The 18,144-nt window shown below is 38.6% G+C and overlaps 1 protein-coding gene across 1 annotated transcript in view; it reads left to right on the top strand.

The window, feature by feature from the left end:
- Positions 1-18,144, top strand: part of bmp1a (bone morphogenetic protein 1a) — a 103,358-nt gene continuing 85,214 nt past the window's right edge. The window contains exon 1 of the mRNA XM_051902249.1: positions 1-213. Coding sequence (XP_051758209.1) covers positions 69-213 — 145 coding nt within the window. The 5' untranslated portion in view covers positions 1-68. The remainder of the gene's footprint in view (positions 214-18,144) is intronic.

Genomic DNA, 18,144 nt, shown 5'->3' with positions numbered 1-18,144 from the left:
CTCCCTCCCACCCTCCGCCGATCATCTCTCTCCGTCTGTACCTCTATTCCTGCTCCACTAGCCCAATCATGGACCTCGCAGCGAGGTGTGCGTTCCTGCTCTCCAGCTTCGCCGTGCTCGCAGCGCTCGATTTGGACGCGATTGATCCCGGCTACTATGTGGAGACCAGCAGCCCATCAGATGTGATCGACTATAAAGATCCCTGCAAAGCTGGTGAGCATGAAAGACATTTGTTTACTCTGCTTTGATAGATGCAAGCTTTCGCGCGAGCCACGTAAGGCTGCTGTGATACTGTGCGAACTAAAAACTGTAGATGACAGCGGAGCCGCGCAAAATAAACACGCGATCCACCGCGTCAGTAAACAGCAAAATACTTTACGCAAACTACATGTTGTTGACACAACGCTGTCTTAAAGATTACGCGATGTTTTGACATCCGACACGAAAATATTTACCTGGCTGTGGTTTCGTTTGTCAAATCACAGCCGAAAAGTTTTTCTTCGTTGTTTTTTCGGTTTGTTTACAAGAAGTTTCGCGCAAGTTTGAATTTGAAAATGTATACTATTTAACTTTGACATTTTGTAAATTGTAATACAAGTGATACGTAACTTCTCATTGTGATTTCGGGATGGTTTGCAACAAAGTTGCAGATTGGGTTGCTATAGCTAAATCTTTATTCCCGAGATGGTGTTCTCAGTTTTGGGGTAGGAACATCCCCCCTTTGCCATGTCACTCTTTTGAATGACGTAGTGACCGGCCGGCTCGATTTTCCTCCACAAGGTGCACTACGTCATCCATCACAGTAGTTGCCCTATGAAGTATGGGGGATCTGTTTGATCCCAGTGCCACCACTAGAAACTAAGAGTTAATACTGCATACTTTTTTAAATATGTGAAACTGTAAGAGTGTTATGTCACATGACCTTATTAGATGCCTGGTTATTTCAGTAAGTGTCATAAATCTGGTTATTTTGCATTTATAAATGTGAAAACCCAGACCAATCAAATGATCTGAGGTAAATAAATGGTAAAAATCAAATGAAAATGGACAGTCACAGAATTCACATACTGCGCACGGTATACATAGTAAGTGTAGTATAGCTGTATGCGTTTTTGCACGCAACCAAAGTTATAAAAAGTGAGAAAGTGCTTATCTGATGTCCCCAATTTCATGGCTAGACCAGACTTGTACCGTATACCCACATATTCCTGCGGATAACTTTATCTTGACCTAAATTCAACCAATTATGTCTGATATAATTACGGTTTAGTAGCTCTAGGGAGGTAATTAATTCTTTGGGTCCCAGGAGAAGCACTGACTATTTTCACATGTCGTGTTGTCAGGGCAAGCGCCCTTATTTTGTTGTTAGCCAAGAAGAGGTTATTGAGTTTCACAGCTGAAAATGTTTACTAGGAAGGAATGGCCCCAAATATGGCCAAACTTTCAGCATCTGACTAGTGCTTGAAGCGTCTTTTGATTCTTAAAGGTGCCTCCCTCAACTTTATATTTAAGTGACAAGCGTTCATTTGTTTATGCTAAAGTACTTTCTCCAATCCCAGCTTAATATTCAGAGACAGCTTTAAGTAATCCACTGCTATGTTGATTTCCCTGTAAAGTGTAGCTAAACACTGTGACTGTGGTGCTATCAAATACATTGCTGTTTGTTTGAGCGTCCTGACCCTCAAAAGAGCAAAATTGGCTCAACCAATGGCGTGAGATCGGGGCGGTGTTATCTCTTTGGCCAGCCAATGACAGACGAGGACAGCTTTCTGAGAAAGTTTGTTTTTGCTATTCTGTGAGAGTAGAATTTACACGTTATACTCAGAGCTGTGATCAATAACTGAACATTTTAGATGCTTGCCTGTCTGTACAGGGTTGGAACGACATGAGACTATCGCTTTAAGAGATCTGCAACTGATCTACTATGAAATTGAGGAACAGAACTTTAATTTAGCTTTAGGGTTTTACAGAACATTGGCTGTAATTTTCAGCTTGTGGTGGGATGTTATGGATTTCCTTTGTTTTGCCACCTGCAGGATGACATTTGACTGGTTTTTACGCTGTTAAGTGGAAGGGTTGGAATGAATCCAGGTTTCTTAAAGCTCACACAGGGGTCACTCCGGAGACGTGTAAAATCTCAGGGATCTTGGTCTCTATTAACTTGTCTGCTACTCCTCTCCACCTCCTTCCCAACTCCCTCTCTTTCATCTTCCTCTTTTTTACTCTTTCAGGCCTAGCTTTTTTCCTTGTCCTCATTTGCAGCTGAATGGAGTCCTTGGCTGTTCATTTTTACATTTTCACCCCTCTGAGAGACAGACTTTTCTCTTAACAAGTGGCTATAGGACAATAACGCAGCCCACCAGCTGAAATTGGTATTCCAGGCAGATTAGGCTGGTTGACCCGCAAAGGCTCAGGGGGCTGTCGATCTCATACTAGGATTAACTTCCCGGATTGTTCTGTCACTCTGTGATTCAGGCTCTCCAGCGACGTTAAGCCAAAGCGATTCTGTTTTGGTGTGTGACTCCTCGCTATCGCATTTCATGCATCATTTGAGTCAGCTTAGCTAAGAGAAGTAGCCATATTTTGGCTTTCTCTACATATTTGTGTTTGTTTAATTTGTGCATGAACTTTTCGTAAAAAGGAAGCAATGTATTTACACGGGTTGTTGTGAGTCAGAGTTCAGTGGCCGTTATGATGTGATTCACCAATTATCCGTTCATTCACAGCTGTTCATCTCCTTTTTTATAAACAAGTTTTCAATGTTAAATGGTTTGGATGTCACAATCTCTGAACAAACAGATTATGGAAGTGATGCCCTTAATTTCTGTCTGTGAAAGTCCCTCAGAACTGGAAGCCAATCTTTTTTTCCCCCCTAATACCTTAACTATGATGTCAATACCCATAGTGCCTTGCTCTCTGACCTGATTGGACTATAGTAAACATGTCTATAACTTTAGAGAACGCTCGCCTTTCTAAACAACACACCCTCTCAGATCTGGGTGGTAGAAGAGGACGGGGTTTGGGATTGGTTCTGGATGGGGCCCAAACAGCCCAGCTGTAGCAGAGATTATGTGAGATGAGAGGTCTGCGTGTACGAGAGAGGAGCAGGAACACAGATGTAATGTACCTTGTTTACACTTCATCCAAAGAGACACGGTAGAACATTAAAAGATTAGTTCACTTCAGAATAAAAATTTCCTGATAATTTACTCACCCCCATGTCATCCAAGATATTCATGTCTTTCTTTCTTCAGTCGAAAAGAAATTAAGGTTTTTGAGGAAAACATTCCAGGATTTTTCTCCATATAGTGGACTTCAGTGGGGTTCAACGGGTTGAAGGTCCAAATGTCAGTTTCAGTGCAGCTTCAAAGGGCTCTACACGATCCCAGACGAGGAATAAGGGTCTTATCTAGAGAAACGATCGGTCATTTTGTAAAACAAATAAAAATTTATATACTTTTTAACCACAAATGCTCATCTTGCACTGCTCTCGATGCGCCACGCATTACGTAATCACGTTGGAAAGGTCACGTGTGACGTAGGCGAAAGTACTGAGCAAGTGTTTACAAAGCGAACGTGCAAAGACTAAGTCAAACGGCCTTTACAAAAAAAGGTAAAACAACGATGTCGGACGATTTTGAAGTTGAAGGTGAAAATGAGACCTACCGCAGTACTTCCACCTAAGCCACGCGTGACCTTTCCAACGTGATTACGTAATGCGTGGCGGATCGCAGAGCAGTGCAAGACGAGCATTTGTGGTTATTACTCGGCTGGGATCGTGTAGAGCTCTTTGAAGCTGCACTGAAACTGCAATTTGGACCTTCAACCCGCTGAACCCCAGTGAAGTCCACTATATGGAGAAAAATCCTGGAATGTTTTCCTCAAAAACCTTAATTTCTTTTCGACTGAAGAAAGAAAGACATAAACATCTTGGATGACATGGGGGTGAGTACATTATCAGGAAATTTTAATTCTGAAGTGAACTAATCCTTTAATGCTGTCAAACAGAGTTGCATCTAAAACTTGCCACATATCTGATCTGAATTACATTACATTACATTAACACTAGTAAAATGTATTATTCGTTTATAAATCCATTTCTATTGCGATGCATTGATTGCAAATATTTTAGGCATAGTTGACCCAAAAATTTTGGCACCCTCATTTCATTCAATCATGTTTGGCTTTCTTCTGTGGAACACAAGAGAAGATATTTTGAAGACCTGTTTTTGTCCGTACAATGAGTCAATGGTGTCCAAAACAACCTAGTTGGACCCCGCTGACTTTCAGTGTATGGACAAAAATAAAAAACAAACAAAAAAAACCCATTTTCTTCTTTTGTGTTCCACTGAAGAAAGGTTTGGGACATGCAGTGTGAGTAAATGATGACAGAATTTTTTTTTATACTATACTTTATACTATCCCAATAAAATTGGGGTATACTTAGTTTTTTCGCTTGCCATTATGTCTCATGCACAGTCTAGTGTTGAAGCCTTCAAAATATTCTCAAAATGACCATGAGCTGATGTCGATGTGTGCAACTTGTGATACTTCACCTCACCTGTTGATGGTAATAACAAAGTTGTCGTCTTCATACTGGAGTCGTACAATCATGAGTGTCTTCTGACCTCCTCAGATATCAATGGCCCTGTCCCAAATTGCACACTTCTATGCACTTTTGGTCTTGTGGACTTACAATGGCTGCCGCGTGCGTGTGTCTGTAGGGTCCACGAGACTGTAGGGTGTCCCATTTGTCAATTTTGCGGCCGATATGCGCCCTCGATGCGCACTTCTGCTGAGCCCGCACTGGTGCGAGCTCCGCGGCAGACTTCTTCCCGACAGTCAAAGCGACGTTACGTCAAGAAAGTGCGGACTCGTAGGAAGGCCGTGAGTGTTTAGGGTGCCATTTAGGACAGGGCCTATGGTTGTCATTGCCACCTTTGTCTTCTGTTATTTTCATTTGCATTGTCCAATTTCCACTAGATCTTGAAAGCTGTGAGCGTTGCCACCTAGTGGACCCACCAATTACTGCAGTAGAAGAAAATGAAGCGCACTTTTGGCTTTAAAGTCAACATGAAATGGAAATTCGCGCTATCTATTTTCTAAATGTGTGTTTTAGATCTATTTGTGAACCATTCATCCATGTCAAAATTTTTAAAATATAAAAACTGGACCTTCTCGTGAAAATGACAGACATGTCTCTGGTGGCGTATGCAGGATTCTCCAATCATTTAATCCGCTTAAAGGGTTAGTTCACGCAAAAATGAAAATAATGTAATTTATTACTGACCCTCATGTCGTTCTACACCCGTAAGACCTTTGTTCATCTTCAGAACACAAATTAAGATATTGTTGATGAAATCCGATGGCTCAGTGAGGCCTCTATTGAGAGCAAAGCCATTCAAACTCTCAAGATCCATAAAGGTACTAAAACATATTTGAATCAATTCATGTGAGTTCAGTGGTTCTATCTTAATATTATAAAGTGACAAGAATGCTTTTTGTGCACCAAAAAAACAAAATAACGACAAAAAAATCAAATGGCTAAACTGCTGAAATCATGTGACTTTGGCGCTCACATTCACTAATTCGATTTGTAAAGCTCTGAAGCAGTGTTTTGAACTCGGCCCATATAGATATTGTTGAAAAGTCTTTATTTTGTTTTTTTGGCGCACAAAAAGTATTCTTGTCGCTTTATAATATTAAGATAGAACCACTGAACTCACATGAACTGTTTTAAATATGTTTTAGTACCTTTATGGATCTTGAGAGTTTGAATGGCTTTGCTCTCAATAGAGTCCTCACTGAGCCATCGGATTTCAACAACAACATCTTAATTTGTGTTTGGAAGATGAATGAAGGTCTTACAGGCTGTAGAACGACATGAGGGTGAGTAATTAATGACATTATTTTCATTTTTGGGTGAACTAACCCTTTAAACTCAAACCTTCAAACTTCCCTGCGTTCATTTGTATCCATTCTTGAGTGCCACACCCGCATCTCAACATCCAACCAACAAATGATGCATAGAAGCAAGTCCCCACCTTACATTTTTCTTTGTCGTTGTCATTTTCTTTGAATCTGCATCACAATATAAAAGAAAAGATCTGTCGCTACTCCTGTTTCATGGTGAATTTAACACTCACTGGGAGGCAAGATTATCATGTATAATGATTTATTCTGTCATCATTTACTCACCCTCAAGTTGTTCCAAACCTGTATGAGTATCTGTTGGACACAAAAGAAGATATTTTGAAGAATGTTGGTAACCAGACAGTTGACGGTAGCCATTGACTTCCATAGTAGGAAAAAAAATACTGTGGATTTTTTTTTTTTTCAATGGCTACCATCAACTGTCTGGTTACCAACATATCCTCACACGTCGAAGTTTTATAATGGCAGTGAACGGGACCAACGAGTTTGAAGTGCATCCATCCATCATAAACGTACTCCACACGGCTCCGGGGGTTAATAAAGGCCTTTTGAAGCGAAGTGATGCATTTGTGTAAGAAAAATATTCATATTTAACACGTTATAAAGTAAAATTAACTTCCGCCAGACCGTCTTCCGTAAGAAGAAAGTGTAACTGACGTCACGTAAGCATTTTAAACTGCGAGAGGTGTTATACTTTCTTCATAAGTTGAATACGGAAGGCAGTCTGGCGGAAGCACGTGAAGCCGTGTGGAGTACGTTTATGATGGATGGATGCACTTTCTTGAGCTTCAAACTCGTTGGTCCCGTTCACTGCCATTATAAAACTCGGATGTGTCAGGATATTTATTAATATTTCTCCGATTGTGTTTATCAGAAAGGAGAAAGTCATATACACCTAGGATGTCTTTAGGGTGAGTAAAGCTTCATTTTAAAGTGAACTAATCCTTTAAAGTAAATAGAATGAATTTTGTTGAGGTAAAAAGTGATAATTTATGAATTCCATGAAATACACCAGACAACAAATATACAGAGAGGCCGCAAAGCTGACTGTAGCTCTCACATGGCAAATGTTGTTCTCCGTCTCTTTCCCCAGCGTGGTTTTAATAAAGCACTCTTTGACCTGATTCCCTGTTGCACCACTCACCAAGAAACGTGGTAGTGCTTGAATTCCTTCTCTTCGTGTCTTCGGAGTCTGTCTCATAGCTCGGCGTGGAAAACCACAAGCACAGACAGTTCAGCTGGAGCTGCTGGCCGAGCCCAGAGACTGTCATACATGCACAGCTGGTGACATCATACACTCCCATGGTTCATTTTTCTTTTGGGGAGGATTGGTGGTTATTTAATGACTTTTCAAGTGATTCTGCATAATTCCAAACAATTTCACAGTCGGAATCTGTTGGAAAAATGAGTGAAATGTAGTAGTTTTAGGCATGTATGTGAAAAAGAGTGTTAAAACTACTCTCATGCATGGTGATGTAATATTTTCAGTGAAAATTCTCTTTCTTATCCTATAGCTTATTATGCACAACTTCAAGTAAGCTACTGGTAAGGCACTTGTGGCTCTCTGTTGTTATCAAAACATTGCGCTGTTTGTTTGAGCATCCCGACCAGCCCAGCATTGCAACACTGGCTCAACCAATGGTGTGAAATTGGAGGCGGGACTATTTGGTTGGCTAAACCAATCCTGTTTGGTGATGCATGTGGCACGGAAACACACTTCCTGGAATATTCCATGTTCAAGATTGTTTAGATTTAAATAAAAACCAAGCTTTTGGTGAAGCATTTACAATGGAAGTAGAAAAGAAGCTTAAATGTGAAGCTTATACTTTTATAAAAGCACCTACATTAATATTTCTGCTAAAAAATGTATTATTTGAGGTGATCAACATTATCATATAATTAAATGCTTTTGATTGAGCTTAAAGGGATAGTTCACCCAATAATGAAAAATATCCCATGATTTACTCACCCTCAAGCCGTCCTAGGTGTATATGACTATCTTCTTTCAGACGAACACAATCGGAGATATATTAAAACATTTCCTGGCTCTTTCAAGCTTTATAATGGCAGTGAATGGGAGGCGAGATTTTGAAGCCCAAAAAAATGAATTCATCCATCATAAAAATAATCCATACGACTCCAGGGGGTTAATAAAGACCTTCTGAAGTGAGGCGATGGGTTTTTGTAAGAAAAATATCCATATTTAAAACTTTATTAACAATAATAACTAGATTCCAGCAGACTTCAGGGAACTTCACGGTGAGTAAATCATAGGATAATTGGGTGACAGTTTTGGGTGAACTATCCCTTTAACTACTGAACCTGGAATATTCCCTTAAAATAAAATGGTTTTTGATCCATGCCATGTCTTTTTTGCATTTGTAAAAAAATTCAAAGTGCTTTGAGATGGTGATTTTAAAAACCCACTAATCTCAGCTAAAACAGTGAGTCTTAATTATGGCTTTTACAGGACACCGTGACAAATGTACATGGCCTGACCGCAAGGAAAATCTCTCTCAGTGTTATAGGAATCTCAGGAACTTGAACAGTGAAGTTGTTTGCCTAAAAATATAAGGCTGTATTTCTAACCTGAAAGCCCTCCCGGGAACTTTTGGAGCGTTCATCTAGATAAATTCTCCCGTTTATGGAATGAAAAATGAATGAGAAGCAGTCACGCACAATTACTGTACGCCTCTCCGACTGCAGTGTCTTTTTCCTAAAGGGATTGGAGAGCTGTGTTGCATAACTTTTGTCTGTCAACATTATTTCAATAATCCAGCCTCAGGACAACAATGAGAAAGTTTAATTTGTAAGACCATTTAAGCTTCCGGATTCACCCAAACTCTCTTAGTGCTGTTATTTCCTGTCTGCACTCATTGGTTCATTGAACCCGTCGCTGCTGGTGTGCAATGGACATTTATAACTGTAACCGCGCCAAAGATTTCCTCTCTTTCCTCTCCCTCTTGCCCTCTGGGTAAGGATCACAGAAAATGAGGGCTAGATATAGGAGAGTGAGATGAGATGAGGTGAGTGTGCCTGCAGACTGTAGGTCATTCAGTGCATGCCAGCATGGCCCAGTCCTGCGGGTTTCTGCGTCTGTCTGCCAGCTGATGTGACTGTGGCACATTCAGACCCCTCTGGCAGCTAAACCGTGAACCATACATCACCCCGCTGCACGTCTGAACCCATTTCTGACACTGCTTTTGTAAGTGATTGAGGTTAGATAGGCTTGCTGTGGTAGTTGGTGTTACCGGTGTTACACGGTGTACATGATTACATTACTTGGCCACTGCAGCACTGCCCCCACTGTTGTTTAGCTTTTTTATAGAAATAAAAACCATTTAGTTAAATTAGAGAACAGACGCTATAATTATAACCTGAAAGCGTCTGCTCTGCTCCATACAGCAGAATCCCAGCACAGTGCAGGAGTCAGATTTCTCTTATCACATGAAGATGGTAAGGAGAGATGACTGACAAGACTATGGCGGAGGATTTGGTCATGAGCTGCGTCATTGACAAATATCTTGTAAAATTATCGCAAATTCGAAAAGCGAGCGTGCATTCAGTCTTCATGTGTTCGTCGTCTCCTAATCAGGACCCGAAATAGATAAATATTAAGTCTGCATTTTAAAACAAAGAAAAGGAGGATGTCTAGTATGCGCCAACGGCGGAAAACTGTGTATATTCGTGCAGTGTGCGCATGTCAAAAGATCAAATCCGATTTGGAGCTTTTGACATAGAAACTTGCACATCAACCTGATCACTTTATTTAGCGTTCATGTAAACACTTTGGATTCATCAGTCGGAATAAATTCATTGTTTTTGCATATTAATCTAAGATAGGAGAGAGTATTTTTAACCAAGTAAAAATTTAAAGTAGTTCAACTACAGTACAGTCACCCTTTTACTAAAAGTATTTAGTTAATTTGCTACATTTTTTTAGTCAAAATTTGCTACATTTTTTTTAAAGTTATTTAAGGCAAGACACCCCAGGTGAATAGGGTAACAGATATCACCATACTTCTCCAGCTGAACATTTTTTGTATTACAAGTTTTCTGAAATGTTGTTTAAATATGCAAATGAGGCATTATCTAATTAAATACACACTAATTTGCATACATTTCTAGAACAAATATCTGAATATTGGATGAAGTCAGGTTCAAAATTCAAAATTTTTTGACATTAAATTCAAAGGTTTTTACAGAGGGAATTTTGGATATCTATTTTTATCACTCCATAAATAAGAAAAAAATATCAACAGCCAGAAAAACAATTAATTTTCACCATTTGTTTTAGGAATAAAATGTTGTATAAAATCAGGCAAATTATATATTAACGAATCCCTCTGTAAAAACCTTCAGAATATAGATAGGAATAAAACTGTAAAGTTTGGTGTATAGTAAGTTCTGCTGAAGTGGAGATTTCTGACTTTTGCAGGAGCAAAAACTCATTTTGAGAAAATGGCCTTTAAAGATATTTACTGTAATTGAAATCTACAGACGCAAATAGATAAAGTGCTATAAAAGATACACTTAAAAGTGTATTTTGAATGTTTTTTTTCCACCAGTCTGAAAAAAAAAAACACTTTATGAAAAGCTCAAAATCTCAAAATTGACAGGTGCATGAAAAAACTGTAGTGTCCCCCCTTAAAGGGGCAACATGTAGAATTCCGAAACCCTTGTTAATAGCGACACCAGTGGCCTTTTGGTGAACTGCAGCCAGCAACTTATTGCTTTGCTTAGAAATAAAAAGAAATTAGAAATACCTTTGGAGCGATATACCATTAATGAACATCCAGACGCCGTCCACGCTGCCGAGAGTGATGATTAGATGAATATGTAAATATGTACTGTTCACTGTTTTTATTGCTGTTATTCAAGTTTTATTACTACATTAGAATAACAGCACCAATTTGCACACACATTTACACTCTAATACTAATAGATAATATACTACTCAATATAAATTTGTTACCCAACTGAATTAAAAACCTACTGATTAATGGCACAAATTTAACTAAATATTTATTTCACTACAAATAAAAATAAAATACTGTACAGGGCCTAATGGGAACATCAAGTTCCCCATCTATCTATTTCTTTTTGAATGTATACTTTTTTTTTTAGCAGTTCCTGGAAATTAAATGTCTGATAAACAGTTTGCTAAAGCAAACAGTCCAAACCAAACGATTCACTAAAATGAATAAAACCTCCCATAGTTATACTAAAGAAAGAGAGGGGAATCTTCTAGAAGACATCGTTTGATTAATGCCTCAGGTTGCTCTGTTGTAAGGCTGTGCAATATAATGTAATATACAGTGTGACAGGCTATAATCTTTTGTCACGCTACTCTGCTCTTTGTTGGAAAAAAAGTAGCTTGTTACTGAAAAAAGCTGTGCCATTTTAAAAACGGCTGAAATGCTGCAGCAAATGTGTAGTTAAAGGGATATTTGACCAAAAAATAAAATTCTGTTATCATTTACTTGCCCTCATGTTATTCACTTTCTTTCTTTCTTTCTTTCTTTCTTTCTTTCTCTGAGGATAATTTTTGTTTTTTAATTTTCTTTAATTACAAGCTTCAAAAAGAACAAAAAACACTATAAAGGTTGCATAAATGTAGTCCATACAAGTATGTGTGTCACTGCTTTTAGGTGTAACCTTCCAGTGGTGCAACAATGCTAGCGTGAGTGTTTCAAACCCAGCTGAATGTTAGCACACAGCTTGAGTTTGTACATTTGACTCAGATAAGAGAAGGTCAAGAGAGGTAAGAAGAACATGGAACAATCATGTGGAGGAGGAGGAGAAGGAGGACATCTGGTTTTCATTCATCTGCCATTTCTAAGAACCTATATATGTTGTGATACTGTTTTTAAGCCAAGAAGCAACTTCCTGTTTCTTTTCTCTTGTCCCAAGATGGGATATATAAGCTATGCTACTTTCTGCTGAATGAGTTATAACAAAAATCCATTGCCCGGAAGCACAAACTCCCCTGCCAAGTAGAGTGAGGTCCAAAAGTCTGTGAAAATGCTTCTATTTGGCACTCTTTTCTAATTTAATGTTTTTAATTTAAAGCAAAAAATCTGTCCAGTGCAGAATCTGAAATATTTCTTATACATTTTACATCATAAGTTCTAGAAAATTTTGTTTATTTCCAAGTTTAAACATACTTTTTACAAATATTTTTTAGCCTATGTTATAGTGATTTTTTTTTTTTTTTTTTTTTTTTTTTTAGTCATGAACAATAAGTTTTTTCATTTACTTGAACTTTTTTTAGATCATGAGAAACATAAATCTAGTCTGGCTGGTATTGTGTTTTTGTATTAATTGGCCAATAAACACTCACTTTTCCAATTTTCTTCTAAAGCAAATGAGTAGAGAATATGAAAAAGAGAGAAACTTCACCCTCAAGACGCTCCTCACATAATTCACTAGTACGAGCCTGTTCGCCACCTCCGGCATTGCACACCATTTGTTCAAGTAATGACACAGCAGGATCCAACAAACAACACGAGCCCTGTAGATGTCTTCAGCATGTGTGTATACAGAGAGATGAGCATGTACGGATGTTTATATATGTGTAAAGAGGGCTTTGTGAGCCGCACTGATGTGAGCAGGCAGTGAGTAATGAAGTGATCTGAAGAGTAAGGCATGTTTTCCTCGGGGAAGTGTTTAAGCAGGCTTGAGAGCGTTTCGCTGATGTGGGTGTTATACGTGCGGTAAGCAGATTTCATTGTGTGTTCATTGGCCTTCTGTAACACAAGGTCACACAGGTCAACTTTTATTTCAGTTTCGGCAAATTTCAGCACTCAGCCAGAGCTTTATGCTACAGAAATGTTTTGTTGATCCCAGGGAGATATCTTCCCACACATCTAGGTTGTTACATGTAAACATTATAGTACGCTACCGTTGTAGTCTACTGTACTGTGCCCTTTATTTCTACAAGTTCTACTATTAGGATCTGTACAGTGTTGTAGAGTAACTATCTAACTAGAAGTAGCGATAGTAATATCTTAAGCACATTTTTACTAGCATAACAATAGTTCCACTTTTTGAAGAGTTAGTTCACCCAAAAATAAAATTACTCAATCTCAAGCCATCCTAAGTGTATATGACTTTCTTCTTTCAGCCAAACACAGTCTGAGTTAAATTAAAAAAGCTTTGGGAGTGAATGGTACCATAGATTTTGAAGCCCAAAAAAGCACATCCATCCATCGTAAAAGTAATCCACACGGCTCCAGTGGGTTAATAAATGCCTTCTGAAGCAAAGCAAAGCATTTTTGTAAGAAAAATATCCATATTTATAACGTTGGCTTCCGGTAATGGCTGCACGTGAGTCTAGTTCTGGCGGAAGAGTGACCTCTGACCCGACGCATGACGTATTGACAAATGCGGAACATTGAATAAAACAAAACAAAACACCGATCATGAATTAGAAAACGAGAAATTTTAAAGAGAAATGTCAGGATATCGATGTAAGAGAAGAGGAGCGTGAGTTTGTTGCACAGCCCTATTTATTTGAAACGCGAGAGGCGTCTACTCTCACCTAAGCTTACGCTACTCCTACATCCTATGTCATACATCGGGTCAGAGGTCACTCTTCCGCCGGAACTCGACTTGCGGACAGCCGTTACCCAGCCGACATTCGGCCGTTGGCCAATGTTGTGCTGTTGGTGAGTGTCTGTCGGGTTAGTTTTTGCACTGGGATTCACAGTCAGGTCGGCGTCAGTTCGCCCGATTCAGCATGTTGAATCGGCGACGGGCCATCAGTAAGAGAGAACTCTGATTGGCTGTTGAGTTTAGGGAGCGAGTCGGTGCATGGAATAAAAACGAAAGTGCTGAAAGCATCAAAAGATGGAACAGACAGAAGGCTGTTAATTTTACATCATCTTGCCTGAGCATTGCAATGCGTGAATATTTTCATAACAACATTAGCCATCTGGAATGATGAAAGCATGATTGATGATATATCTACAGTCCTAGTTTCATTTTCCCCTTTTGAATGATGAATATAGATTATTGGTACAAACTGATATAGACAGTTATTTCCTTACGCACAGTCCTTCCTTACATTTAGTCCTTTTGGTGTGTTCAAGCGCAACTTTTTACAGTTAGCAACACTGAGTTGATAACAAAAAGTTGCTAACTACACTAAAGCTGTCAAATGCGCAGATCATAATTTAAGTTTGTAAAATCAGCTTGTAGCTAGTAGCTTCGCTAGCTACAGTTTCAAAGAAGCTTCCCACACAAGTTTTTAAAATAAATTATAGTTAAATCATACTTTTTCAAAAAGATATTGCCCCTTAAACACATTTATGAGGTTTTTAAGTTGAAGTAGCAACACTACAAGTTACTAACGACATAAGCTGTCAAATGCGTAACTTTGACAATGTAGCTAGCCAAGCTACAAGCAAGTTTTACAAAGTAATTTACCACACTTTTTGTTAGCAGGTTGTTTTAACTTATTAGTTAGCAAGCTGCAAACCACATTGAAGCCATCAATTTCGTTTATAGCTTGTAGCTTGGCTAGCTACAGTTTCATAGCTTTCCCAACATACTATTAGCACTTGGGTACTAGTGGTTCCTGTCCCTGAGTTTGTCTGTCCACATTCTCTGAAGGTTTCAGCTAATTAGCCTCACAAGAGTGTGCGCATTGTCTTCTAAATAAAGATGAGCCCTGTATGATGCATTAGATGGAGCAATATGCTTTGATGTTGGTGTGAAACAATCACAAAAAACTTGGGAGAGCTCTGTCCAATCATCTCTTTCACACCTAATTAGCCACAATAATGAAAACGCAAACTGACCATGAAAAGCGGGTGTTCATTTGCTCACTAAGCTAGCGACACCTCTGCCACGTTTAAATAACTCAGAATAATTCATCCTATCAATCTAGCAGTGACTTTGGAGGGTAAACAAATATAATGTAACCTTTGGCATGTATTTGAACTGTAGTTCAGTCAACTGTAGATTGTTTACATGCATATAACTGTTTGGAGAGTACTAAGGCTTTAAAAATGCAAATGTGATGAGTGGTTAAGTGTTTGGATGGTTGGAGGAGCCATTATTCACACATTCAGATCGAAACAATGCAGCATATACAATGAAAAAGGAAAATTTAGTACAAAAATTGCTCATAGAGCCCTTGCTTGAAGACATTAATTGCTGTTTCCGCTCATCAGGTGTCATTAATATTGGTGTGTAAAAGGAGGGCGGCTTGGCCGATGGTTGGATCAATAGCTCTTTGTAGACCGTAATTGGTTTGTTATGGTTAGACAGACCGCAGCCACTGTTCTGACCCCCTGCTACCCTACAGCAACTGTTTCCATTTAACACAGACACGCACATGTTTGTGTGTGTGTTTAATTGTGCACGTGCAGTCGCACAGACCCAACCTGGTGAATATGCTGAAACCTTTTCCAAATAATTACTCAAAAGATAAATCAAAAGAAAAATGTTCTTATAGGTTATTTTGGATATATATTGCAGGTAGATATTGGATATTGGGGCACTAACAATTTAGTAAAACTGTTAATATTTGTCATAAGCAGTGTTGGGTACAAGTTACGCGAGTTACGTAATCGGATTACTTTACAATACTCTACAAGTAACTAGTAAAGTAACACTTTACATTTAAATTTAAAACAAAATATGAGTTACTTTTTCAAATAAGTAACTCAAGTTACTTTGTTTTCCCATTTATTGACTGACAGCTCTCCTGTCTCCATTTTGAGAGAAATCGGGAGTGCTAAAGCATTGTGTGCGCTGTGTAAACATGATGTTATTATAGTTCTAGACTAAATGTGAGCAGGCATTTACTCATCTCACTTGCATGAAAACATTCAGTATTCCTCAAAATGAATAAGAACAGTGAAATACATTCTCAGAATTTTACACAAACCTGTAATAATTAAATATGTTAAATTACACAAATATAGCCTACTTTATGTGTTTAATCTCACTTTATTAACCAGTCTTTGCCGCTGACCTTTGATGATCCAGTTCAACCATACTAATAAGCAAACCTGACTTTAGATAAACGTCACATTTGTGTTTCTTTCTTTTTTCTATTGCTGAAGTAAGAGTGTTTAACTTTCTTCTCCTGCATCCTATCTTCAGGAATCTAGAATTTCAGCACAGCTGAAAGGTTTGTTTGAGCTGCGCCCTCTACTGTAAAGGTGTGAATTTGCATTTCCTTCAGCCTGAGGCTTATTCATTTTTCTTTTTGTTATTGTTGTTATTAAAGGGTTAGTTCACCCAAAAATGAAATTTCTGTCACTAATTACTCACCCTCATGTCATTCCAAACCTGTAAGACCTTCATTCATCTCCAGAACACAAACTAAGATATTTTTGCTGAAATCCAAGAGCTGTCTTACTTCTCCATTGACAGCGAATTAATTACCACTTTCAACTCCCAGAAAGGTAGAAATAACATTGTTAAAATAGTCCACGTGACTACAGTGGTTCAACCTTAATTTTATGAAGCGATGAGAATACTTTTTGTGTGCAAAAACAAAACAAAAATAATGATTTTATTCAAAAAAATTGTCTCTTCCCTGTCAGTCTCCTATGCTGTTCACATTGTAAACACAGTGCAGCACTTCCGGGTTCTACGTCAGAACGCTGACTCATTATTGGCTCCTGCGTCATTATCACACACATGCGTCTTACTGCTCATGTGAACAGTGTCGGCCAATACTGAGCCGGCATTCTGACGTAGAACCTGGAAGCGCTGAACGTAAACAGCTTAGGAGAATGACACAGAATAGAAGGAATTGTTGAATAAAGTTATTTTTGTTTTGTTTTGCGCACAAAAAGTGTCCTCTGCACTTCATAAAATTAAGGTTGAACCACTCTAGTCACGTCGACTATTTTAACAGTGTCTTTTCTACCTTTCTGGACCTTGAAAGTGTTAATTAAATTACTGTCTATGGAGGATAAAAAAACCTCTTGGATTTCATCAAAAATATCTTAATTTGTGTTCCGAAGATGAACGAAGGTCTTACGGGTGTGGAACGACGTGAGGGTGAGTAATTAATGACAGAAATTTCATTTTTGGGTGAACTAACCCTTTAAAAAAACAATCAAGCAAGCCCAGCCCAGATGGGAAAAAGTAACGCAAATAATGCATTACTTTTCATAAAAAGTAACTAACGCAATAAGTTACTTTTTTAGGGAGAAACACAATATTGTAATGCATTACTTTTAAAAGTAACTTTCCCCAACACTGGTCATATAAATTTATTCCATTGATGCAAAGTTGAATTTTCAGCATCATTACTCCAGTCTTCAGCCACATGATCCATCAGAAATCATTGTAATATGCTGATTTGCTGCTCAAAAATTCTTAGATGAATAGAAAATTTAAAAGAACAGCATTTATTTGAAATAGAATTGTACTGATTTTACATTTTATTGACCCAAAAGTTTTGAACGATAAAGTATAAAAACACGTGACTGCTCTGCGACTAACTTGCCGATCAAGAAGGACTATGAGTGCATTGAACGATCTGTTTGTTTTCCAAATGGCAGGCATCTCTTTGGTCGTGTGTCTTCTGAAGTCAACGATCATTCCCCCCAGGCCGTCTGAGAGTCTAGCCGTCTGAAAACAGTCGCCTCCTTCTATCGCACTTTCTTCATCCCTGGCCTCCCTCTGACAATCCCTGGAGGCAACACAGCTTGTTAGGGAATAAAGCCCATTCCCCAGTCCATGGCTGGAGTCTAGTCAGGACCACAAACTATGATTAGCCATTTCAAACGCTGTAGCCGCGTGGGCTTCTGTCGCCTGATATCCAAATTGCAGTGTCAGGAAATGTCAAGGTAAGCATTTGCTAAGGAAGAACAGCTGGAAGTGTTTTTACAGGAGAGACGAGTAAAGGGGCTGCAGTGTTTACAAGATTCCCTCATCCTCACGATCCTGACACTAATGCTTTACACCATCTGGGTCTGTCCAGAGGAGAAATTTATTTGTCTTACAAGAAAAGAGATGCCATTTCCACCAGGGAAATGTCAGTTTATTATTGGATTTGTACATGCTTGTAAATATTTCCTCGACACTCTAAATCAACAGCATTTCTCTGGACAATTGTTTATCTGGGTGAATCTCACTTGTCCATGTCCAGCTCACAATTGACCAATTTTTATGTAACCGTGGTATTGTAAAAAAATATTTTTTACTTTTTAAAAATTATTTTACCATATTTATGGTCTT

This window comes from Ctenopharyngodon idella, chromosome 8 (assembly GCF_019924925.1).
Source record: "Ctenopharyngodon idella isolate HZGC_01 chromosome 8, HZGC01, whole genome shotgun sequence".
In the NCBI taxonomy this organism is placed as follows: Eukaryota; Metazoa; Chordata; class Actinopteri; order Cypriniformes; family Xenocyprididae; genus Ctenopharyngodon; species Ctenopharyngodon idella.
This window is presented reverse-complemented; position numbering and strand designations above follow the sequence as displayed.